This window comes from Hemitrygon akajei, unplaced genomic scaffold (genome assembly GCF_048418815.1).
Source record: "Hemitrygon akajei unplaced genomic scaffold, sHemAka1.3 Scf000037, whole genome shotgun sequence".
In the NCBI taxonomy this organism is placed as follows: domain Eukaryota; kingdom Metazoa; phylum Chordata; class Chondrichthyes; order Myliobatiformes; family Dasyatidae; genus Hemitrygon; species Hemitrygon akajei.
In genome coordinates this window covers 1,112,614-1,139,307 of record NW_027331923.1, presented here as the reverse complement: position 1 = coordinate 1,139,307, position 26,694 = coordinate 1,112,614, and the positions used below count along the sequence as shown (strand labels likewise).

Sequence of the window (26,694 nt, the reverse complement as noted above, 5' to 3'; positions counted from 1 at the left end):
AAGATGTGCTGGCATTGCAGAAGGTTCATTTCATAAGGATGATTCCAGGAATGAAAGGGTTATCGTACGAGGAACGTTTGATAGCTCTGTGTCTGTACTCGCTGGAATTTAGAAAGATGAGGGGGAATCTCATTGAAACCTTTCGAATGTTGAAAGTCCTAGACAGAGTAGATGTGGAAAGGATGTTTCCCATGGCGGTGGAGTTTAGGACAAGAGGGAATAGCCTTAAGATGGAGGGGCATCTATTTAAAACAAATGTGAACAAATTTGAGCCAGCGGCTGGTGAATTTGTGGAACTTGTTGTGTGTATTTAAGGCAGAGCTTGATAGGTTGTAGATTGGACACAGCATCAAAGGTTATGGGGAGAAGACCAGGGAGTGGGGCTGAGGAGGGAAAAAAGGATCAGCCATGATTGAATGGCGGAGCAGACTCGATAGGCAAATGGCCTAATTCTGCTCCTATGTCTTATGGTGATCAGACCACTACATTGAAGCATTGTGAGAATGAGCTCGGACACACCAACAAGCATTGACATGGGTCAAGATTTCATCTCGGGAGAAGCACACACAGCATAACCGGCCTGGGAAAGCTCCCTCACACACATACACAGGAAGAATTGGCAGATTGTAGTCAGAGCCTCAGCAACATACGTTGTTATTCCCCTCAGTAACCTGGAAACCAGTCTCTTCAGAGAAAGTCATTTATTCATTTAAACAACTCAATCACGTGTGACACATTGTCAACACACACCAGACATGTGATGACACACTGTAACATACAAATTCTTCAATGTGCACACTCTCCTTCAATGTGTATACACACCACACGGATATTTACCACAATCAACATACACACACACACACACACACACACACACACACACACACACACACACACACACACACACACACACACACACACACACACACACACACAGAGGATATACTATCAGAGCCACAGAAATAGGCACAAATTCCCATTTAGGATTGAAATCTGCCGTCCTTACCCAGTCTGTCTGTTCTGTGGCACTGAGCTGCCCGCTGACGTGACGTCACATCAACACTTCACAGACAGACTCCGGGGTGAGATTCCTCAGGAGGATGATCTGGGAGGGTTTGACGGATGTTGAACTCACGGCCCACTTCATCAATCTGCAAGACTAAGATGTCTTCTTGAGCAAGGCCCATTTGTGTGTGTTTGCCCCCCCCCCCCCATCCCTCTAACCATTTCCCATCTGTGTACCTGCCCAAATTTATTTTAAAATATTTTATTTTTACCTGTTTGTACAGCGTCTGAGGGCAAATTCCATTTACCAACCTCCCTCTCTTTGAGAATGTTACCCAAAAGACCACTCAGAAAAATTACCCGTCTCACTTTCAATCTGAGGCCTCTGGTTCTGTACTCTCATTTCTTAGAAAAAGAAACGTTATTTAAGCTCCTAATGAATTATTTACCTTGATAAGGGGTCATACCTGAACATCCTACACTACAGCTGAATAGCCCATGCTTATCCACTCTCTGCTTTTAACCCAAGCCTCCAGTCCCGGTAACATCCTCCTGAAGCCTCCTGTGCAGTGTAATGACATCCTCCCCATCATGTGGACAGTGTGGAATAGGCTGATGAATACAGGACTGAAAGTGTTTTTTTAGATTGGGACAATAAGGTCGGCGTGGGACCTAAATTCTGAAGGAAGGCAGTTTTAAAAAAAATAACTTCACATACAAGGACGACGAGACAGCGCAGGACAGCGCAGAGAGTTTAAGAAGATGACCATCCTATACAGCGGGCAGCGGAGTGGGTGGCAACAGAGTGTCGGGCTTTGATTCAACGGGCTTAGACGGTAACGGGAAGAGGCAAGAGCGAGGCACCGACTCTTTTTCTCCCCTTGGCAAATCGGCCCGGACGGACGGGGGAACAGCAGGGCACATCAGCTAACGGTTTAAAAAGTTTGTGTGTTTGGTGACGTAAGTGCGTGAGTAGACCTATCTTTCTTTTTTTCATTCCTGTAGCATCAGGTAGCATGTCTGCAGGGTTAGTGCTTTGTTCAGGGTGTCAGATGTGGGATTCCTGGGAGACCTCCAGCCTTCCTGATAGCCACATCTGCACCAGCTACACTGAGATTCAGCTCCTCGGAGACCGTGTTAAGGATCTGGAGCTGCAGCTTGATGACCTACTGCTTATTAGAGAAAATGAAGAGGTGATAGACAGGAGCTACAGGGAGGTAGTCATCCCTAGGCTACAGGGGTCAGAAAACTGGGTGACTGTCAGGAGAGGGAAGGGAAATGTCCAGATATTGGAGAGCACCCCTGTGGCTGCCCCCCTCAGCAACAAGTATATCGTTTCGGATGCTGTTGAGGGGGATGACCTGACAGGGGACGGCCACGGTGACCGGGTCTCTGGCACTGAGCCTGGCGCTGTTGTGCAGGAGGGAAGGAGGGGAAGAGGAATGCGGTAGTCATAGGGGATTCCATAGTCAGGGGAACAGACAGGAAATTCTGTGAGCCTGGTAGAGATACCCGCATGGTGTTCTGCCTCCCAGGTGCCAGGGTACGGGATGTCTTGGATCGGGTCCAGAATATCCTGAAGGGAGAGGGCGAGCAGCCAGCTGTCTTGGTACATGTCGGTACCAATGACATAGCGGGGAAAAGGGAGGAGGTCCTGAAGAGAGATTTCCGGGAGTTAGGAAGGAAGCTGAGAAGCAGGACCTCCAGGGTAGTAATCTCAGGATTGCTACCTGTGCCACGTGCTAGCGAGGGCAAGTATAGTAGGATCAGGCAGATGAATGCGTGGCTGAGAGACTGGTGCAGGGGGCAGGGCTTCAGATTCTTGGATTATTGGGATCTCTTCAGGGGGAAGTATTACCTGTTCAAAAAGGACGGGTTACAGCTGAACCATAGCGGGAATGTTTAATAGAGCTGTTAGGGAGGCTTTAAACTAATTTGGCAGAGGGATGGTAAACCGGAATGACAGAGTGGAGGAGGGGGAAAACAGAAATAAATCTAAGATAGTGAGCAGTAATGATGTCAGGAAAGACAGGCAGGTAATAGGGCAAATTTGCAGCCACTGGGATGAGTTTCAGTGCAATCAAAACAAAAATTACCAAATACTGGATGTAGTGTTCCCGCTCAGGTGTAAGAGAACTCTGAACTAAACACCGAGGTAAACCGTTGTCAATGAAAACAGGATCGCAGTAAGATTAACCGATTACTGTTCACTCTTCCACATTAACGTATGGTGAAAACTGTTGATAAAACAATACAAGATTTGTACAGTATTTGTTTCCTTCTTGATATCACATTTACATCGTAAATACTTGCAAAAGTAAACTACAACAACTACATTACATTAAAATGCAGCATACAGTCAGAATTTATCTACGCCATTGACTGCTTTAAATACACTTCAACACAAACTATCCACAACTCTTTAACTAACGAAAACATAAACCTTATCAACCGTCATTACTTTTAACAGAATCAGTGTTAACATTTTAATTCAACATATCGATTATCTCATGAACTTACGGCGTTGCTTCACTATGTTTCTACTGCGTAGAAAGAAATTTTTTCTTGCGCTGATCCTGCACATGTGAGCGCCCTCCTTCCCGTTTCTCCAAACCGGTATTTTCCCACAAGACGCTGCGAAACCGGATGTGACGTCATCGCAACCGCGATATATCACAGACAACGAATTTACTTGAAACAATCCTAACTTTAACTAAAAAATGCTAACAAACGAATTACTAAAGCGAAAATATTATAAACTAATCAAATGCCATAAAGGGAACACACTGGACTTAAGGTGTTATACTTAAATACACACAGCATAAGGAATAAGGTGGATGATCTTGTCGTCCAGCTACAGATTGGCAGGTATAATTTTGTGGCCATCACTGAGATGTGGCTAAAGGATGCATGTCTCTGAGAGCTGAACGTCCAAAGATACACGGTGTATCGGAAGGATAGGCAGGTAGGCGGGGGGGGGGGGGGGGCATGGCTTTATTGGTAAGAAATGATATTAAATCATTAGAAAGAGGTGACATAGGATCGGAAGGTGCAGAATCTTTCTGGGTTGAGCTAAGAAATAGCAGGGGTAAAGGGACCCTGGTGGCAGTTATTAACTTCTGCTTTAAAAATCAAACAGGAGAAAATCTGCAGATGCTGGTAACCCAAGCTACACAGGTCCTGATGAAGGGTCTCGCCAGATCTCTCTGACACCTGCTGGGAGAAAGTTGATGTTCGGAGGATGTGGGTGGGTCGAGAATGTGGGTGGGTGGGCACAGCCTCCGACTATAGGGATGTCCATTTAGGACAGAGATGAGGAGGAATTCCTTTATCCACAGGATAGTGAATCTGCCACAGGCAGCTGTGGAGGCCAAATAATTGAGTATATTTAAAGCGGAGTAACACACACAAATTGTTGGGGGAACAGCAGGCCGGGAAGTTTCTATGGAAAAGAGAAAACAGTCGACGGTTCAGACTGAAACACTTCATCAAGACCTGTGTTGCTTAATTCATCCCCTGTCCTAATGAGGGGCTGCGGGGGATGGGGTTGTGGGAAAGGGGATAAAGTCATCCTCATCTGCCATCTTTGCCCCCTCTAGCTTCTCATTACGTCTACACACACAGTTCACCCACAGGCTTTCCACCCCTCCCCCTCCTGGTTCAATCTGCCATTCATCTCTCCCCTACTGGTTCCCATTATCACCTCCTTTACTGTCTCAAACCATCACACTGCCCCACTTCACACTCAGAAATGAATGTGAACATTGTATGACGGGCCTGTTCCTGTGCTGTGCTGCTCTATGTTCTCTGTTCCCTGTTTCGAAGAATGAAAGGAGATCTCATGGAAACACAAGATTCTTTCAGGGGTCAACAGGCAGGAGTGAGGGAGGATGTTTCCCCTGTCCAGCGGAAATCCCTTGGGGAGACATTATTTGCCCATCCGCTTTTGTCGAGTCAAAGGTTCGTGTCAGCCACCAGACCGCGCCTGAGGCCCAGCGGCCTTTCCCCCGGTCCCGGGGCCGCCCTACCCGAGTGTCCACCCCCCCCCCCGATCCCCGTGGTCGCTCTGCCGGAGTCACCCCCCGATCCCCGGTGCCGCGCTGCCCGAGTCTCCCCCCGATCCCCGTGGCCGCGCTGCCCGAGTCTCCCTCCACCCCCGATCCCCGGGGCCGCGCTGCCCGAGTCTCCCCCCCCCCCCCCGATCCACGCGGCCGCGCTGCCCGAGTCTCCCTCCACCCCCGATCCCCGGGGCCGCGCTGCCCGAGTCTCCCCCTGATCCCCGAGGACTCTCTAATTCTCTGCTTCTCCCCCCAGTCTCTGTCACCTTGGATGTGGAAACGGCGAATCAGTATCTCGAGGTGTCTGAGGATCGGAAGAGTGTGAGACGGACCGGGATCCGGAGGAATCTCCCTGACACCGGGAAGAGATTCACATTCTGGCCTTGTGTGCTGGGATCGGAGGGATTCACATCGGGGAAACATTACTGGGAGGTGGAGGTGACGGGGAATCGGTTCTGGTGGCTGGGAGTCGCCGCAGAGTCTGTGGAGAGAAAGAGACGGGTCAGACTGAGTCCGGAGACCGGATTCTGGGTCATCGGGCGGTTTGGTGACGTTTTACATAGGGATTATGACGTGTTCCGTGGTCTCCCCTCCCCCGGGGCCCGTCTCGCTGCCGGTCCCATCCCCGGGAAGGTGGGAGTTTATCTCAGTTACGAGTCCGGGACTGTTTCCTTTTACAACGCGCAGACCAAGACCCATCTCCACACCTTCACTGGGAATAAATTCACGGGGAATCTTTATCCTTTCTTCCGGACTGGGCTTGGAAACCAGTGGCTGAGAATCTGCTCCGGTTCCGCTCCGGGTCTGTAAACGGGCCGGGTCCCGGGACCGGCGTCAGGAGTAAAGTCCCTGTAAATATAAATGTGCGGAGAGTGCAGCTAAATACGTGGCTAAGGAGATGGTGCAGGAGGGAGGGCTTCATGTTTCTGGACTATTGGGCTTTGTTCCCAGGAAGGTGGGGCCTGTTCCGACGGGATGGTTTGCCCCTGAACTGGAGGGGGACTAACATTCTTGCGGGTAGATTTGCTAGTGCTGCTCGGGGGGGGGGGGGGGGGTTAAAAAGATTTGCAGAGGGAGTGAAACCAGAGTGTTAGAGTATTGGAGTATAAAAGTATAAACTTTAACTATGAAGTCAGTTATTTGCTATGCATGTACTCAATTTAGTAGACTGAAATCTTAGGAATGTAGAGGTAACTAACGAGCTAAAGAAATGCAGATTAGAACATTGCTCAGTTCTGAGTTTATTATTTTCTATGCATGTATTCAATTTGGTAGGAGACCGAGATCTTAAAAATGTAGAAGGCAATGGTGTGTTAATGAGAGGTAGCTAAAGAACTAAAGAAATGTAGATTAGAACATTGCTCAGTTCTGAGTTTATTATTTGCTATGCATAGTGTACGTGCAGCACGTGTAAAATGCAACAGGAGATTGCTTTAAAAGCTGCTGTGTCCGAGGATCGGTGGGCAATCAGCAACTAGCTCAATGACTGTCTCAGCTTTGATTTGCAAATTAAAGTTTAAACCTTCTTGAAGAATCTTCTGCGTCTCCTGGTCATTTGTAAGGCACGAAAAACCAAGACATAATTGGCGACCGCGGCAGGACCGGATAGAGACCCGCGGAAAGGAAACGGCAGATTGGGAACGCTTCCCGGTCCTCTAGGGACCCCCACAAGGTTAACAGAATTAAGGGTGCACCCAAACAAAAGGAAAGCGCTTTTTGCGACAATTTGGACTAAGAATTCTGTTGGCTTTGGGGAGGTCTTGGAGTCTCAGAAGTGTGGAACCACTGCCGAAGGGTCTCTACGGTCCAAAGAATCTGGCAGAATTCGGGGTTAACGGAGGAGGCTCAGAGGATTGCTCAAGAACACTGCAGTGAGGGTAAGTACAAATAAGTTAATACGTTAAGAAAAAGTCCACGTGGTGTTGGTAAATCCCTGTGAGTGCCGCTTCGTATGGAACGAAGGGCTGAACGGGCAGGGAAAGTAGAATAGAATTAGAGTAGACAGTCCACGTGGTTACCGCCTTAAGAGATAAGGGTCTGCCCGGGCGAGGTGTTAGAATAAAATTAGAGTAGAAAGTCCTCGTGGTTACCGCCTTAAGAGATAAGCGTCTGCCCGGGCGAGGTGTTAGAATAGAATTAGAGTAGAAAGTCCTCGTGGTTACCGCCTTAAGAGATAAGGGTCTGCCCGGGCGAGGTGTTAGAATAGAATTAGGGTAGAAAGTCCTCGTGGATACCGCCTTAAGAGATAAGGGTCTGCTCGGGCGAGGTGTTAGAATAGAATTAGAGTAGGAAGTCCTCGTGGATACCGCCTTAAGAGATAAGGGTCTGCTCGGGCGAGGTGTTAGAATAGAATTAGAGTAGAAAGTCCTCGTGGTTACCGCCTTAAGAGATAAGGGTCTGCCCGGGCGAGGTGTTAGACTAGGTGTAGAATTAGAGTAAATAATATTATCCAGTAAACAAACTGTGAATCTCTGAAATACCTTAACAAGAGAGAATAACATGACAGGTAAAGGAACAGCAGTAGAGATTCTGAGCAAAAAATTCCCATTGTTTCAAAATGAGATCACAAAAACTTCAGAAAAATGGGAAATAAGAACCAAAAACCTGGTCACAAAGTGGCCAATGGAAGGAACATTTGATGCAAGTTTGTGCGAAGAAATGGAGGGACTAATTAAAAAGTGCAAATCAAAAGGTAAATCTAAGAAAAGAGAGCAAAAAAGAGAACGAGAAATGGAAGTGCTAAAACTTTTCAGAACGGAGGGAGAAAGGCTGAGGAGGACAGGTAGAATATTGATTACAAGCGAGGAAGACACTTAAGGTGCTGGAGAAACAGCCTGTTAAAGAGAAAGAAGGGTACGATGAGAAGCTGGCTTCAGCTCCGTACCCGGATGCGAAAGAAACAGAACAACCCCCTCCCTATACTGAGGAAGGAACCCCTAAGCAGTGCCCCCTGCTGACGGGCACAGTAAACATGCAGGGAGAAGTACAGGTTTGGGATAATAAGGAGGAGAAAAAACAATATGAGAGGAAAAAGCGGCGATATGGCAGGAGATACAGGCAGAAAGGATAAAGATGGAACAGGTACAGAGAGAAATGCAAGAACAGATTGAACGGATGAAATATTTGAGAGAGGAAAAGGAATATGAGGAGTATCGATTATACCATAGAAATAAACAGACTAGGAAAGGTGACTCTTTGGAGGAGCAAGAGTTAAGTGGAGAGAGAGAGGATGTGAGAATTTGTGGGGAAGAGGTAGGAGGCAGAAGCCTGGAAGGAAAGAAGGAGGCAGTAGGGGAGCGACTTGCGGAAGCAGAGAGAGAGCCAGATAAGTTACTAAAAGGGGATTGCCAGGAGAGATGCGAAAAATATTCTAGGGGCCAACCAAGTATTGAATCAAGACAGAAAGGAAGGACTCCACAGGGAGACCGAGGGAAGAGCAGAACCCCGGAGACATTTGTGTGGGAGGCAGTAAAGACATACCCCGAGACAGATGGGGAGTCAGGCGAGGAGGAAAGCCAGGGCAGGTGGAAAGGAGGAGGAAGAATGATGCCGTTGTTAGTTAAAGGATCAGGACAAGTGCAGTATATCCCTTGGGGATCCCAGGACCTAGAAGGGCTGAAAACCACCCTGCCCAATTTACATGAAGGAGCAGGGAAATGGATTAGAGCCTTTGAAGGAGAAACAGCGGGACGATTATTGGCTATGGGAGATTTGAAGGCACTGTTGATAAGGTTGATGGGAACCTCCAAATTTAACGAACTAATGGAAATGGCTGCCATAGTAAACTCGAACGACCCGAGAACTGATGGAGATGGGTTTGACAGAGTGAGGCAGAGGGTATGGCAGGCCCTCAGAAAGCTTTATCCGCCCAAAGTGGACCCCAATGCCTTAAAAGGGGATCCACTGGGAGACACTGAAAACCCAGCAGCCTACGTAGAAAACCAGTTGAAAAGGTGGAGACTGGAGACTGAGCAAGAGGTGGAGAATAGCTTATTTATGACCTCACTGTTCCGACATAGCATTTTGGATGCAATGCCACTACAAGTAAAATCCAAACTGGAGGAAGTGGTTGGGCTAACGTCAAAGACCCGGCAAGAATTTAGAGACCACGTAGTCCATGCGGTTGAGAAATACCGGAAAGACAAACAAAGGTTGACTGAGCAGCAGGAAGAGGTGCAAAGAAAGTTAATACAAATGCAGCTCGAAGAACTCAAAAAGAAGGAAAAAGGGAAAAACAAAAAGATGCTGCCAGTACAGCCATCGAACTGGACAAAGCACTGCTATATGGAGGGACCGATCATACTGTAAGACAAGGGCTGGAAAACCCCATGCCAATAATTGTCTTTGAGGGAGCATTCCCACAAATGCCCTATCAGGAACAGACTAAATTCAAACAGCCCAGACAGGACTGGAAGTCCCAAGGAGGGGGACAGAGAAGCTATGGGCAAAGGGGAGGCAGGTGAGGAACCCATTGTTCAGGTTATGTTAGAAGGGCAACTGACACCAATGATGATAGATACTGGAACCACGTACACTTGCGTACAGCCACGGTATGCCCTTCACCTTCCCATGTCAGGAAAGTTTATTAAGACGGTAGGGTTCTCGGGGAAAACACAGTTGACACAGTACACGGCTCCAGTGCGGTTGAGAATGGGAAATAAAGAAATTGTTTTGCCGGTGCTAGTATTTAAAAGAACTCCGATTAATTTGTTAGGCAGAGATGCCTTGTTGAAACTGGAATTAAAATTAGAATGCACCAGAAATGGGCTGAGTGTGAAAAGAGCAGGGGCTCAATTGATAGTGCGAGAAGACAAGAAGGCTAATGTCTTTTGGTTAGGAGACATCGCAGACCAGATTCAGGAAACCTGGGAAAAATGGAAAAAGGGCGTGCAGGCTATATTACCCAGGGCTGTAATGCCCAAATCTGAGCTACATTGTACAGTGATTTTTGACGAGACTCAGAACAGGGAGTTAGAGGAGAAATGGCACCTAGAGGCATGTACCCAGCAGCACCTGGAAGGGGGAGGCTGTGATAATTGGAAAGCAAGGGGCAGCTTTACAAGTTATGTGGAACACCTTTTTAGAAACATGGTACAGGATACCGGAGGCTGCGCCCCACGTAACGTTGTTGATAAATAAGGGATATCAGTCTAAAGACTTAGGACCTTTAGTTAAGAGTGCTGAAACCGTAACAGTGTGGAGGAAAATCACGCCAGAGGTGTGGATATCAGAAGACAGCAATTGTATTAAAATAATGGTAAGTGTAGATATGGTAGGGACAGTGAGAGAGGTCGAAATAACTCCCCACCCACACATGCCCGTGCTGGGAAAGGAAAGAGGCCATCAGAAAGATAAAAGGTTAGATGAGTTGCCGTCTATTCTGTGGTCACAGCATGACACGGACGTAGGGAAAATAAAAACAGCTAGTCCGGTGGAAATAAGGCTGAAAAGGGGAGCAATTCCACCCAGGAGACCACAATACCCACTAAGACCAGAAGCAGAATAGGGAATAGCGTCGACAGTGCAGGGGTTGCTTGAAATAGGAGTGCTTAAAAGAACAAACAGTCCATGCAATACCCCGTTGTTGCCGGTCTTAAAAGCAGATAAATCTAAGTGGAGATTGGTGCATGATTTGCGAGCGGTAAACGATGTGGTAGAGGACTGGCCAGCGGTAGCCCCCAACCCACACACGCTTTTGACTAATGTTCCACCAGAAGCAAGTTACTTTTCAGTGATCGATTTGTGTTCGGCTTTCTTCAGCATTCCTCTGGCTGAGCAATGTCAGTATTTGTTTGCATTTACCTACAGAGGTGCTCAGTATACCTATACCAGAATGCCGCAAGGATTTAAACATTCATCACACATTTTTAATCAGGTATTGAAGGCAGACCTAGAGGGCATGCCATTGGAAAGTACATTATTACAATATGTGGATGACCTGTTGATTTGCTCCCACAGCGAGGAACAGTGTAAGCAGGACACTATAACTCTGTTAGAGAAGCTAGCGCACGGAGGACATAAAGTATCCAAAAATAAACTGCAATTCTGCACACAGCAAGTGGAGTACTTAGGCAGGGTAATATCCAAGGGAGTGAAGGCGATAGCACCAGATCAGATTGAGGCAATAGCTAAGGCCCCAAAACCCCAGACTGTAGGGCAGATGATGACATTTTTGGGAATGGCAGGGTACAGCTCAGATTGGATAGGAGAATATGCTGAGATTGTGGCACCTTTAAAAAAGATAATGAAAGAAGCAGGACATACAAATTTGAAGAACGGCTTACAGTGGAATGGAGAGGCGGAGATAGCTTTCAGTACTATTAAGCAGGAATTGCAGTCAGCACCAGCATTAGCTTTGCCTGACTACGAGAAGGTTTTTTATTTGCATGTATCCAATCGACAGGAGGGTTATGTTACAGCGGTTCTAACACAAGAGACAGGCACAGGAAAAGCAAAGCAGCCGATAGCATACTACAGTACGAGACTAGATGAAGTGGCTCAGGTGTACCCACCCTGTTATCAGGGATTGGCGGCGCTGTACTATGCATATGAAAAGGCATCATCGGTAACCCTGGGCTATCCTGTAACTCTGTACACACACCACAAAGTAGCAGAACTGCTGGAAAGAGGGAAATTTGTGCTGACGCCAGCCAGGATAGCAGCGTATCAGATGCTATTGACATTTCCTGACATAACTATACAGAGATGCACTACCAGTAATATAGCCGATTTTGTCCCTTTAGACTATGAAGGAGAACCCCATGATTGTGTAGGGAAGACGATGGCATTTGCCAAATTGAGAGCAGATTTACGGTCAGAACCACTGGAGGATATAGATACAAAGGTTCTGTTCGTAGATGGCTCCTGTTATAGGGATTATGATGGAAATCACGCAGGGTTCTCAGTGGTGCAGCAGGATCAGTCGAGCTATAAGATTATTAGGATGGAGTCCTGTCCCCAACCGTGTTGCGCCCAACTAGCAGAATTCAAAGCCCTGACAGCTGCGTGTGAAATGATGGAAGGTGAGAAAGTAGACATCTATACTGATTCAGCATATGCTCACGGAGTATGCCATTTGTTCGGGGCAGTGTGGAAGCAGAGAGGTTTTAAAAAAAGTAGCGGAGATCCCATACAACATTGTCAGCAAATTCTAGACTTGATAAAAGCCATAATGAAACCTAAAGCATTGGCTATAGTAAAATGCCAGGCACATAAAAAGGGAAACGATGCAATAACAAAGGGAAATCAAGCTGCAGACGAGGCAGCTAGAAAAGCGTCTGGATGTACGTCAGCCGTCATTGCCCCCCAGGTAAGCCTAACTCCAGAACCTGACGTAGAGGACCTAATTGAAATACAAGGTAAGGCAACTTTGGCAGAACAGACAATGTGAAGAAAAAGGGGGGCCAAGCAGAACCCGGAAGGCTTGTGGAGCACGGAAGACGGTTTGTTGGTAGCGCCCACCCTTCTACTGACGATTCTGCTTTCAGAAGCGCATGGGATGGACCATTGTGCAAAGGGGGAAGTGATAAGGGAAATAAAGAAGGATAGTTTTTGGTCACCTTATTTACAGGCTTCAGTGGACTTTGTCTTGTCACAGTGCGAGGTATGCGTACAAAATAATGTTCGGAAGGGAATTACAACCCCAATAGGCCACATTCCCGTAGCTGAAGGACCATTTAAACATTTAGTGATCGATTACGTAGACATGATAAAGCCAGTGAGAGGGAAAAGATACATGCTGGTAGTAATTGATAGATTTAGCAGATGGGTGGAAGCGGTACCTTCAAGAGATCAAGGGGCAAAGACAGTGGTAAAATTTCTGACAAATGAAGTACGGAAGTTAGTTCGGACAACGGTTCAGCTTTTATCCAGAAAGTGGTCAAACTGGTACTACAGGCGCTGAGGATAAAGCAGAGGTTTGGACGTGTGTACCACCCTCAGTCGCAGGGCATGGTAGAGAGAATTAATGGAACCTTGAAAGCCAAATTAAACAAAATTTGTGCAGATACTAAACTTAATTGGGTCGATGCTTTACCGTTAGCATTGATGAGTTACCGCATGCAAACTAATCGAATAACATGCCTGACACCGCATGAGATGCTCACTGGGAGGCTCATGCCAGTGCCCCAGTGGAGAGGGCCGTATAAGGGACCTAGCTTGGAACAATTGGAAATAGAATTGAAACAATACATGCAGCAGCTAACTATGATACATAGGTCTATTTATGCCCAGGAAAAACAGAAAGAGCCGGAGACCGTACAAGGGGAAAGACGGATTAAACCAGGAGACCAGGTTTACCTGCGAGTTTTTCGGAGAAAGTGGAACGAGCCAAGAAGGGAGGGACCCTTTACGGTGACTAAGGCATCACCCACCGCAGTTCAGGTAGAAGGACGCTCCACCTGGTACCATCTGAACCATTGCACGAGGGCAGTCCTGCAAGGGCAATCAGGTGAAGTGTCCGAGGTAAGTGATGCGGAAGAGCAGTTAGCAGGAGACAGACAGGAGGACCAAGAAGCTGACACTGCCCCCCAGGAGTTTGATCAATTGGTAAGGGAATTTTTTGATTCTGAGGATGAGCCTCAAGACTATCAGGATGTGGTGGTGGATAAAAGGACTTCTCCAGATAATGGGGATGAGCGGGGAACGACCAGTTGTGCCCCCGGGGACACAGCGCCCACATACTCTAGCAGTGCAGACTTGGGTTCCATTAGCGGGGCAGATATGGAATGGGACTGGTAGCCTGCAGAAGAGAGGTAAGAGGAGCACGACACTTACCTCCTCGCCATGGGTAAAGACACATACTAATCAGTGGTATCAATGGGCAGCTTACACAGCAGCAATGATGAAGAGACAGAATTGTTACCTGTGCTCCAGGGCAAGCCCCACGCAACATGTCGTTCCCATGCCTTATAACTCCTCCACTTGCACGCGGTGGCGGAGAGAGCACAGGGAACAATGCGAACGACAGTGTCCAGGTCCGGGTAGGGCTTGTTTCATGAGGGTTTGTGTTCAAACAGATTCCTGTTATCAAAACTGTATGAACAATGCACCAATGTGCCCATATTGGTGTATGCTATATCAGGCGTCCTCGCAGTTTGACCAAAACAAGATTGCCTATCATTGTAATTATAGCAGACCCTGGGCTATAAACAAAAGAAGCCAGACACCTACACTGCAACAGCTTATAATGCAGGACCATCTGCATTAAGAATGTTTCATGCGGGTGGGCACTCACCCAGTTGGCCGTTTCCGAGGCAACTGCACTCAGACATGGGATGTAACCCCAGGTTTAAGACACTTGACAGGTTCCCCTCCTCCTGAGGGTGCAATGGAGTCTCAGACTATCCCTTTAGCAGACACTTGGTGGCTGTGTGGGCAGGAAGGAGGTCTGAGATCTACTCTCCCCCTCGGGTGGGCAGGAACATGTACGCGTGTCATGCTGCTTCAGGAAGTTATAATGTCCCCTGAAGTACAGTCCAATGCTAACTTCCCCGAGCAGCGGACTCTGCTACGGCAGAAGAGAAAATATGACCCGGATCCGACAATCCGGATTGACAGTATAGGGCAGCCAAGAGGCATACCTAATGAATTCAAGGCACGAAATGAGATTGCTGCAGGCTGGGAAGCTATCATACCTGTGATAGGGGTAAGCAAAAATGTTGAATGGATAAACTATATATACTATAATCAGCAGAGATTCATCAACTACACCGATGATGCACTGGAGGCCTTAGGGCAACAGCTGGATGCAACTAGCAGGGTGGCGTGGCAAAACAGACAGGTACTGGATTGGCTTTTGGCAGAAAAAGGGGGTGTGTGTGTAATGTTTGGAGACCAATGCTGCACTTTCATACCGAACAATACTAGCCCAGAACGGTCTTTCACCAGAGCAATGAATAAGTTAAAGAATCTGCGGACGGAGGTCAAACAGAATGCAGGATTTGGACATCAGTTCTTTGATTGGTTAGAAAGTAGACTCGGAGGATGGGGAGCATGGCTGACTAAAATGGCAATAACTGTCAGTATTGTATTGCTGAGCTGTGTGCTTGTGCTGTGCTGTTTTCTTCCTTGTCTCAAATCTCTTGTAGTGCGTGCTGCAACCAAACAGTTTCCGATGCTCGTGACGATTGCCGAAGCTAGCGTAGTGGAGACAGAAACACCGAAAATGTATCGTTACAGCCTACAACACCTGCAGGATGAACAAGAGCAGAACGACAGTGTGGGAGTAGATTGTAAGGGCTTTTGAGTCTTTTTCCCTGTCTCAGGTACAAAGGGACAGGTTTTTGGCTCAACGGCCCAGGGTAACAGGGAGAGAATACTTTGAGGTCTCGGCGCAGGAAATTTTAGTTTAACCCGGAATTTGGGAATAAGTGCTTGAGCTCATTGAGTATTTTGTGCGCAGACTCTTAGTCTTCTCTCCGTGTGAGTGTGAGACCCGGAGGGGTCTCAAAGGGGGGTTATATTGGAGTATAAAATATAATGGAGTAATAAACTTAATGCTAAAAACTATGGTGTGTTGGTATATGCTAGGGAGAGGTGGCTGGGAGCGCGCCAGCTGTGAAGTTGCTGTGTAACCAAAACTGTGTGAAATGCTAAAAGACAATGATGTGTTAATATATGCTAATCAGGTATCCAATTGAATGTAGAGACAATACGTGTTAATGAAAAGTAGCTCAGGGATATTTTGCTTTGAACTTGTCGACTGTGTAACTAAAGCAATGTAGAGACAATATGTAGGGATATTTTGCTTTGAACTTGTCGGCTGTGTAACTAAAGCAATGTAGAGACAATATGTAGGGATATTTTGCTTTGAACTTGTCGGCTGTGTAACTAAAGCAATGTAGAGACAATATGTAGGGATATTTTGCTTTGAACATGTCGGCTGTGTAACTAAAGCTATGTAGGAGACAAGTTGTCTGCTGTGTAATTAAAACTATATAGTCGACTAGAACGAATAAGTCAATAGGCAAAAATAATAGTAACTGTGATATGCACCGCTTGGATATGTTAATGCAGCTAAACCGGGTTTGCTTTAAAAAGCGGCTGGTTCCGAAAATCGGGAGGCAGTCAGCGACTAGCTCAATGACTGTCTCAACTTTGATTTGCATATTAAAGTTTAACCCTTCTTGAAGAATTTTCTGCGTCTCCTGGTCATTAGAAAAGCACGAAAAACCACGACACCACCCGACCGCGCCTGAGGCCGAGTCTCCCCCGAGTCCCCCCCCCGATCACCGGGGCCGCGCCGCCCGAGTCTCCCCCCGATCCCCGTGGCCGCGCCGCCCGGGTCTCCCCCCGATCCCCGCAGCCGCGCCGCCCGAGTCTCCCCCCGATCCCCGGGGCCGCGCCGCCCGAGTCTCCCCCCGATCCCCGCAGCCGCGCTGCCCGAGTCTCCCCCCGATCCCCGGGTCCGCGCTGACCGAGTCTCCCCCCGATCCCCGCAGCCGCGCTGCCCGAGTCTCCCCCCGATCCCCGGGTCCGCGCTGACCGAGTCTCCCCCCGATCCCCGGGGCCCGACTGCCCGAGTCTCCCCCCGATCCCCGGGGCCCGGCTGCCCGAGTATCCCCCCGATCCCCGGGGCCCGGCTGCCCGAGTATCCCCCCGATCCCCGGGGCCCGGCTGCCCGAGTCTCCCCCCGATCCCCGGGGCCCGGCTGCCCGAGTCTCCCCCCGATCCCCGGGGCCCGGCTGCCCGAGTCTCCCCCCGGTCCCCGGGGCCCCGCTGCCCAAGTCTCCCCCCGATCCCCGGGGCCCCGCTGCCTTGTAGATCAACACAGTCCAATATCACCCCATGTATATAACAGCAACGAGATAATGCTGAAGCTTTATAAGACACGAGTCAGGCCACACTTGGAGTATTGTCAACAGTGTTGGGCCCCATATCTCAGACAGGATGTGTTGTCATTGGAGAGAATCCAGAGGGGCTTCAGGGAGATGATTTCGGGAATGAAGGGGTTAAAATATGAGGAGCAGTTGGCAGCTTTGACCCTGTGCTCACTGGAACTCAGAAGAATGTGGGGGCATCTCATTGAAACGTACCGAATGTTGAAAGGACTGGATAAGGTGGATGTGGAGAAGGTATTTCCTGTGGTGGGGCACAGCCACAAAGTCCAGGGGCCACCTTTTCAAACAGAGGTAAGCAGGTTATTTTTTTATTAGCCAAGGTGTATTGGATCTGTGGAATGCTCTGCCACAGACTGCGGTGGAGGCCGAGTGTGTGGGTATATTCAAGGCGGAAGTTGACCGTTTCCTGATCGGTCAGGGCATCAAAGGATATGGCAGGAGGTCAGATATCTGGAATTGAGTGCGATCTGGGATCAGCCATGATGGAAAGGTGGCTGACTCAATGGGCTGAATGGCCTCATTCTGTTCCTATGCCTTATGGACTTATGAACACAAGCCCCCTCAATCATGATGAATTTCCTCTGCACTCTTCCAGCACAAAACATCCTTTGTACAGAATGCGAAGCGGAACTGGATGCAACTTTTCAAGAACGATGTCAAGTCAGGCAGCATCTGTTGAGGGGAATAGAGTCGATGTTTGGGACAGAACCCTTCCCTTACGGCACTAACACAGGCCCTTCGGCCCATCCATTCCACGCTGTCCTCCTGTACATTTAAACTAATCCCACTGCCTGTCTTTGTCACAGAACACAGAAATCTACAGCACATTACAGGCTCTTCAGCCCACAATGTTGTACCGACCATGTAACCTACTCTAGAGACTGCCTAGGATTTCCTGATCGTATATCCCTCTATGTTTCTAAGCTCCATGAACCTATCTAAGAATCTCTTAAAATATCCTATTGTATCCACCTCCACCATCGCTGCAGGCAGTGCATTCCATGCCCCCACGACACTCTGTGTAAGAAACTTACCCCTGACATTCCCTCAGTACCGACTTCCAAGCAGCTTAAAACTACGTCCCCTCGTGTTAGTCACTTCAAGCCTGGGAAAATGCTTCTGGTTATCCACATGGTCAAAGCCTCTCATCATCTTATTACAATTACTTACGTACAGGTTAGGAGAAATATAGCTTCAACATCACCTCACAGCTCTTGAACTCAATCCCACGGTTGATGAAGGCCATCACACCAGACGCCTTCCTGACAACACTGCCAACCTGCACAGCAGCTTTGAATGTCGTATGGACATGGACCCCAAGATCTCTCTGACCCTCCACACTGCCAAGAGTCTTACAACTAATATTATATTCTGTGTTCAGATTTGACCTGCAGAAATGAATCTCTTCATCTGTGTTGAACTCCATCTGCAACTTCCCAGTTCTGCATCCAAGGCGAGGAAATAGACTGCTCAGCCTCTGGCTAGGATCATTATGTCCTCATTCTCCACGGGAATGGTCCCGGAGGATTGGAGGGAGGCGAATGTTGTCCCCTTGTTCAAAAAGGGTAGTAGGGTTCGTCCGGATAATTATAGACCATTGAGCCTTTTATCTGTGGTGGGAAAGCTGTTGGAAAAGATTCACAAAGATAAGATCTATTGGCATTTAGATAATCATGGTCTGATCAGTGACAGTCAGCATGGCTTTCTGAAGGGCAAATCATGTCTAACAAGCCTCCTTTAAGAGGTGACCAGGCATAGAGATGAGGGTAATGCAGTGGATGTGATCTACATGGATTTTAGTAATGCATTTGATAAGGTTCCACACGGTAGGCTTATTCAGAAAGTCAGAAGGCATGGGATCCAGGGATATTTGACCAGGTGGATTCAAAATTGGCTTGCAGCTGAAAGCAGAGAGTTGTGGTGGAGGGAGTACATTTGGATTGGAGGGTTGTGACTAGTGGTGTCCCACAAGGATCAGTTCTGGGACCCCTACTTTTCGTGATTTTTATTAACGACCTGGATGTGGGGGTAGAAGGATGGGTTGGCAAGTTTGCAGAAGACACAAAGGTTGGTGGTGTTGTGGATAGTGCAGAGGATTGTCAAAGATTGCAGAGAGTGGATGCAGGAGTGGAGAGAGGATGCAGGAGTGGGCTGAAAAGTGGCAGATAGAGTTCAACCTGGAGAAGGGTGAGGTGGTACACTTTGGAAGGACAAACTCCAAGGCAGAGTACAAAGTAAATGGCAGGATACTTGGAAGTGTGGAGGAGCAGAGGGATCTGGGGCTACATGTCCACAGATCCCTGAAAGTTGCCTCACAGGTAGACAGAGTATTTAAGAAAGCTTATGGGGTGTTAGCTTTCATAAGTCGAGGTATAGAGTTTAAGAGTCGCGATGTAATGATGCAGCTCTATAAAACTCTGGTTGGGCCACACTTGGAGTACTCTGTCCAGTTCTGGTCACCTCACCATAAGAAGTATGTGGAAGCATTGGAATGGGTACAGAGGAGATTTACCAGAATGCTGCCTGGTTTAGAGAGTATGGATTATGATCAGAGATTAAGGGAGCTAAGGCTTTACTCTCTGGAGAGAAGGAGGATGAGAGGAGAAATGATAAGAGATATAGTTGATATTAAGGGTAACAGATAGAGTGGACAGCCAGCGCCTCTTCCCCAGGGCACCACCGCTCAATACAAGAGGACATGGCTTTAAGGTAAGGGGAGGGAAGTTCAAGGGGGATATTAGAGGAAGATTTTATACTCAGAGAGTGGTTGGTGCGTGGAATGCACTGCCCGAGTCAGTGGTGGAGGTAGATACACTAGTGAAGTTATAGAGTCTACTAGACAGATATATGGAGGAATTTAAGCTTAGGGAGGCAGAGTTTAAGGGTCGGCACAACTTTGTGGGCCGAAGGGGCTGTACTGTGCTGTATTGTTCTATGTTCTATCTATTTCTCGCTGGAATCTCTCTTTTAATTTATATTTTTATTGAAGGCACGACACAGTACCGGAAACGTAATGCATTACATTTTCCTCCATTTTGCTTTCATACCGTACCCCTAAACAACACCACAATGTCATCAGTGGGGCCTTCTGGGAGTTGTAGTCATTGTACCTCGCTCGCTCCCTGTCGAAGCATGTTTCGTCAGCCACCACAGACGTCACCGAAACAGACCCACCGAGGCGCGAAGGGGAATCATACCCGTCCTTATGGGCGCCGAGGACGGCGACAACGACAGAAGCAACTCGCTGATCTCCGCCATGGCGATGGAGCGGAAGAGGAGCGGCTGCTCATGGGCCGATTTCCTCCAGCCTATCGTAACTCAGACTGAACAATGACCGCTGCTGTCATTGGCTGCAGTGCCTGTCGCTCAAAACGGACCGCTGCTGTCATTGGCTGCAGTGCCTATCGCTCAAAATGGAACTCGGAGGGTGATTAGTTTATGCGAACGTCAGTCAGCCTTCCGGTCTTTATGAGTTTGGATTTGGATTTATAACGGGACAGGAAGCAAATTGGGAGAAATGTGAGTTTTTATGTGGTGGTGCATCAGTCTCCGAGTTACATTATTAACAATAAAAGGGCAAAGGCCGTGGTGAGGAAGGAGGTGATTTACTGGAGGTTATATGGAGATAATATTGGAAGGGATATCAAACTTGGAATTGTTTGGGATATGATTTAGAAAATGGCGGTTTTGTGGGGATCATAATATTCCAGTGTTGATTAATGAGGGCAAAATTATTGTTACTGAAACAGGGAAGGTTGTGTTACTGGCTGGGTCATTTGCTGAGATTCATAATCAGGATAATTTAAGTGAAGAAGTTAAACAATGTAGGGATATGTTTTTCAGTGAATACCCTGATGTGCTGGAAGTCAGCTGTAGCAATGATAGTATCACTGATGGAGAGATTTCTTTGTATGAATTTAAGAGGTCTATTAATAATGTAGGTCAGGTGTTCCCAGGAAAGAGTGATATTTGAAATTGTAATTGTTTCTAATTCGCTTTTGTGAAAATATTAAATGTTTGAATTGTGCATCTACTTTCCTCATGGAAAATGGAAATAGTAGTGCCAATTCTAAAACCTGGCAGATCCCCATTTGATCCTTCTAGTTAAGGGCCTATATTGTGAATGTCTCATTTATGTAAACTTATGGAATGTAAGGTAATTAAGCGCTTGAGTTATATTTTGGAAAGAGTGGTGATAAAGTGTTTTATTAGAGTGGATTTTGGAAGGGTGAAATGAGATTAGATTCAGTTTGAGGTTTGGAAGATGATATTCGGAAAGCACAATTAAATAAAGATGTTGTAATATCAGTATTTCTTGATACTGAAAAGGGAAATGATATGGAAGAAAGGACTTTTGATTAAATTAGGAGTGAGGGGGACATTGTATAATTTTTCTGAGTTTTTTTTGGATGGACTGTCCAAATACCGGTCGGCATGTTATGTTTGTGTTTCTATGAGATAGAGAATGGGATCCCGCAAGGCAGTATTTGTAGCCCTTCATTATTTAATATTATGATTAATCATATTTTCTCTGAGATGGGAAAATGGGATACCCTGGGTAAATCACAATATACAGATGATGTAGCTTTATAGATTAGAGGTATTAATTGCAATTTACAATTAATAGGTCAAACAGTGGGCAGATTGATGAGGATTTTAAGCTTTCAGTCGTTAAAACACATTACGTGGTTTACAAACAGCATTAATAAACTTGCACTTGATTTAAAATTATGTCATTAATTTCTTGAGGAAGTGTCAGTGGTAAGATTTCTCAGTATGTGGATGGATAATAAGCTGACGTGGAAGCACCTATCAGTAAAATAATTGATAAATGTAAAGGAGCTTTAAATCTCCTCAAACATCTGTGTGGGTATTCTTGGGTGCACATGAAAATTTTTGTTGACCAATTATATTTGTTTAATTTTATCTGTTCTTGATTATGTCTGTGTGGCTAATGGATCAGCTTCATCTTCAAATTAAAAATGTTTGTATGTGATACAATTACAGACTTTAAGATTGTGTTCTGATGCAGTAATGTCGTCTCCTGTTTTGGATAAACTGATTGCAATGGGACAATTGCCCTCAAAGTAACAGAGGTTCAAGTTCATGTTAACATACTGGATTAATTTGCGGGGGCAAGGAAATGATCATCCTGTTAAAGGTGTGCTGGAGGATGGTTGGGGACATCACAAGAAGAGTGTTTTTTTGTTTTGGGTGGCTGGGTTCTTACCACGCTGGGAATATGGGTGTATTTGATGATACAATATGTCCCACTGTAACTTTCTCTGTAACCCCACCTTGTTTTTTCCAATGACTTCAGTTGATTTTATGTTACACGATCTGATTCGGTTCTGCCTGAGAGTCTGTTGGTTCATCAGTATATTAATGAAAGTTATTATCATACAGTAACCATTTTTACAGATGAATCAAAAGATAAGTTTACTGGGGATGTTGGTGTGGCTGTTTTTGTGTGCCTGAATTGCAGGTAATGATAAAGAAATGACTTATAGCCATTTATCAGCATAGGAAGCAGAATTCTTTCCCAACAGTTTGGGCTTACAGTGGGTGGAGGAAATTGGTCCTTATAATTTGTTCAGAATACATTTCGGTTTTGATGAGTCTTAAACAGGTCATTCTGTCAGTAGGTCAGATTGATTGTTGGAAACTTGTCAAACGGTATTTCATATATAAAGTTTGATTTATATGTCTGCACATTATGGGCCCTGCACATTACACTGTTGAGGGACATGATGGGGTTGACTGTTTAGCAACAAAAGCTGTTAAATGTTAAGCTGTGCATATAGACCTTCCACTTAGCAAATTAGAAGCTAAAGGGTTGGTAGTGTTAAGAATTAGGGGCTTATGACAAGACGTAGGATAATGGACGTAAGGACAGACACCTTTACAGAATACATAAACCTGTTGGGTTTATAGAAGAAGGGCTTAAAACAAGGGAAGTCATGGTATTGACATGACATAGTAATGTCCACACTATGCTTAATTATGCCTTGTATCTAATTGGAAAAATTCATTCTGTGTCGTGTACATTTTGTCATTATGAAACTGTCGAAGCACATACTATTTCAATGTGATGTGTACAAGGCTGAAGAAAAATCAAATGCAGTCTTCAGTACAATCTTTGCGAGGGTAGATAGTTTCCAGATAAAAACTATTAAATTATGGGACTGACTTTGAATTAATTCACAGTTTGAGCTGGAAAATGCATGTAATAATTGTGTTAAACCTAAGGAAATGGCATATAAGTAGCAAAGGTGAGTGGGATGTTGGATTATTGGGATGCTCTTAAAATCCAACAAAAGGCAACGAAAAATGCCATAAGAATGGTCAAGACGAAATATGAGGGCAAACTGGCCAATAATATAAATCAGGATTCTAAAAGTTTAGTTTTCAGTTACATGAAGAGTGAAAGAGGGATGAGAGTTGATGCTGGACTACTGGAAAATAGATAGATAGATAGATAGATAGATAGATAGATAGATAGATAGATAGATAGATAGATAGATACTTTATTCATCCCCATGGGGAAATTCAACCTTTTTTCCAATGTCCCATACACTTGTTGTAGCAAAAACTAATTACATACAATACTTAACTCAGTAAGAATATGATATGCATCTAAATCACTAACTCAAAAAGCATTAATAATAGCTTTAAAAAAGTTCTTAAGTCCTGGCAGTAATGGGGGACAAAGAAATGGCAGATGAACTTAATGAACAATCTTCACTGTCTTTTCCGGTCAGCACCGCCCCCCTTGTCCCATTTAACCTGTGTCTTTACGGGTGGACTTTAGGACCCGGGGGAGCTCAGGACCCGTCGCCCGCAACTGCTGCTGAATCCCCAGTGTTTCTGTTCGGTTGACGGATACGGTGAACGAGTTAAAATTAATCGATCGATAATTCTCATCTCGTATTTATTTCACTCCATAGAACCATAGAACACTACAGCACAGAAAACAGGCCATTTGGCGCTTCTAGTCTGTGCGGAAACTTTATTCCGCTCGTCCTATTGACCTGCACCCAGTCCGTAACCCTCCACACCTCTCTCATCCATGTATCGATCCAATTTATTCTTAAAACGTAAGAGTGAGCCCGCATTTACCATGTCAGATGGCAGCTCGTTCCACAATCCCACCACTCTCTGAGTGAAGAAGTTCCTCCTCATGTTCCCCCTAAACCTTTCCCCTTTCACCCTAAAACCATGTGCTCTCGTATTTATCGTTCCTAATCTAAATGGAAAGAGCCTACTCACATTTACTGTCTATATCCCCCATAATTTTGTAAACTTCTATCAAATCTCCCCTCATTCTTCTACGCTTCAAGGAATAAAGTCCTAACCTGTTCAATCTTTCCCTGTAACTCAACACCTGAAGACCTGGCAACATCCGAGTAAATCTCTGCACTCTTTCAATCTCTCCAACCTCTTCATGGATACCTCATGTCTGAACTTTCTGAACTAACTTCCCATGTGGGACCTTGTCAAAGGCCTTATTAAAGTTCATGTGGACAACATCCACAGCCTTTACTTCACCTACTTTGCTGGTAACCTCCTCGGAAAACTCTACAACATTCATTAAACACGATCTACCATGCACAAAGCCATACTGACTATCCTTAATCAGCCCTCGGCTGTCCAAATACTTGTAAATCTGATCTCTCTGAACATCTTACAATAATTTACCTGCTACTGATGTCAGGCTCACTGGCCTGTAATTACCTGGTTTACTATTGGAGCCTTTTTTAAACAACGGAATAACAAGAGCTACCCTCCAATCCTCCGGCACTGCACCCGCGGCTGAGGACATTTTAAATATTTCTGTCAGGGCCCCTTCAATTTCTACTCTAGACTCTCTCAAGGTCCGAAGAAATTTCAAGTCAGGCCCTGGGGATTTATCTACCTTTATGCGCTGTAAGGCAGCATGCACCTCCTCCTCTTTAATCTACAAATGTTCCATGACACTACTGCTTGTTTCCCTTCCTTCCATATACACTATGCCAGTTTCCTGAGTAAATACCGATGCAAAAAAACTGTTTAAGATCTCCCCCATCTCCTGAGGCTCCACACATAGACGACCACTCTGATCTTCTAGAGGACCAATTTTGTCCCTTACTATCCTTTTACTCTTAATACACTTGTAGGAACCCTTCAGGTTTTCCTTCACATTATCTGCCAAAGCCAGCTGTTTTTTCTTCCTGATTTCCTTCTTTAGTATTTTCTTACGTTTTCTATACTCTTTAAGTAACTCATTTGCTCTTTGTTGCCTCTACCTGCTCTTTTTCTTAAGCAGATCGCCAATATCCGTTGAAAACCAAGGTTCCCTATGCCTGTTAACTTTGTCTTTAATCCTGGCAGGAAAATGCAAACTCTGAACCCTCAAAATGTCACATTTGGAGGCCTTCCACTTACTGAACACATCCTTGTTAGGAAAAAAAAACTTATCCCAATCCACTCTTCCTAGATCCTTTTTCATTTCCACAAAATTAGCCCTTCTGCTATTTAGAACCTCAACTCGAGGACCAGACCTATCCTTATCCATAATTAACTTGAAACTGATGACATTATGGTCACTGGACCCAAAATGTTCGCCTACACACACTTCTGTCACCTGACTGTCTGGTTTCCTAATAGGAGATCAAGTATTGCATCCTCTCTCGTAGGTACCTCTATATATTGATTTAGAAAACTTTCCTGAAAACATTTCACAAACTCCAAGCCATCTAGCCTTTTTACAGTTTGGGAGTCCCAGTCAATATGAGGAAAGGTAAAATCCCCTACTATTACAACTTCCTGTTTCTTACATCGGTCTGCTATCTTTATACAGATTTGCTCCTCCAATTCTCTCTGACTATTGGGCGGTCTATAATACACCCCTATTAGTGTGGTCACACCTTTCCCCTTCCTCAGCTCCATCCATATGACCTCTGTAGACAAGCCCTCCAGTCTGTCTTGTCTACGCACAGCTGTGATATTTTCCCTGACTAGTAATGCCACTCCTCCCCCTTTCATCCCTCCCCCTCTATCACGTCTGAAACAATGAATATTTCTATCATGTATAAACCTTAGGTGAGAGGTTATCTTTTTGTATTAATGTAATTAAAATAAATTATAAATTCTACCAATGGAACCTCTTACTAAAGGATTCATATTCAAAATAGTATCCAACAAATCAGATTCTTGTATATATGGAAACTTAGATAATTATTTTTGTAAAAAATATCTAACCTGAATATATTGCAGTAAGTGTGTATGAGAGAGAGAATATTTGCTAATTAACTCTTCAAAAGTCATCAATCGACCATCACAAAATAAATGAAAATAAAAATAAATAAATGCAAAAATACAGATCCCCTTAATCACTAAAAATTAAACAACATTGGGAGAGAGAACTTAATATGACCTTTGTTAATGAAGATGGTCAATTCTTCTTTGATATATGCCAATAGGTGTTTAATTCAATTTAAAATTGTTCACTGTTACTGTTTAGCAAAAGAGAGAGTATCCAAAATTTCTTCTAACATAGACAATTATTGTGATAGGTATAAAACTGAATTAGCCAATTTTTCTCATATGTTCTGGTGATGTTCTTCATCAAAATCTTTTTGGAAATCTTTATTTTTTACAATTTCTAAAGCTCAGAAAATTAATTTACAACCTAATGTACAAACCTTTGATTTCTGTCTATACATGCAGTCCTCGTATGACCTTTATCCTCCTCCACCTCACTATCTGCTCTAACACTCTGGTTCCCCTCCCTCTGAAAATCTAGTTTAACA

General features: G+C 45.5%; 1 protein-coding gene and 1 long non-coding RNA gene across 3 annotated transcripts in view; one reads left to right on the top strand and one right to left on the bottom strand.

The window, feature by feature from the left end:
* LOC140720173 (uncharacterized) overlaps positions 1 to 26,694 on the top strand; it is a 914,213-nt gene that overhangs the window by 97,298 nt on the left and 790,221 nt on the right. The window lies entirely within an intron of this gene.
* Positions 26,271 to 26,694, bottom strand: part of LOC140720135 (zinc-binding protein A33-like) — a 58,184-nt gene continuing 57,760 nt past the window's right edge. Inside the window, exon 7 of the mRNA XM_073035021.1 lies at positions 26,271 to 26,277. Coding sequence (XP_072891122.1) covers positions 26,271 to 26,277 — 7 coding nt within the window. The remainder of the gene's footprint in view (positions 26,278 to 26,694) is intronic.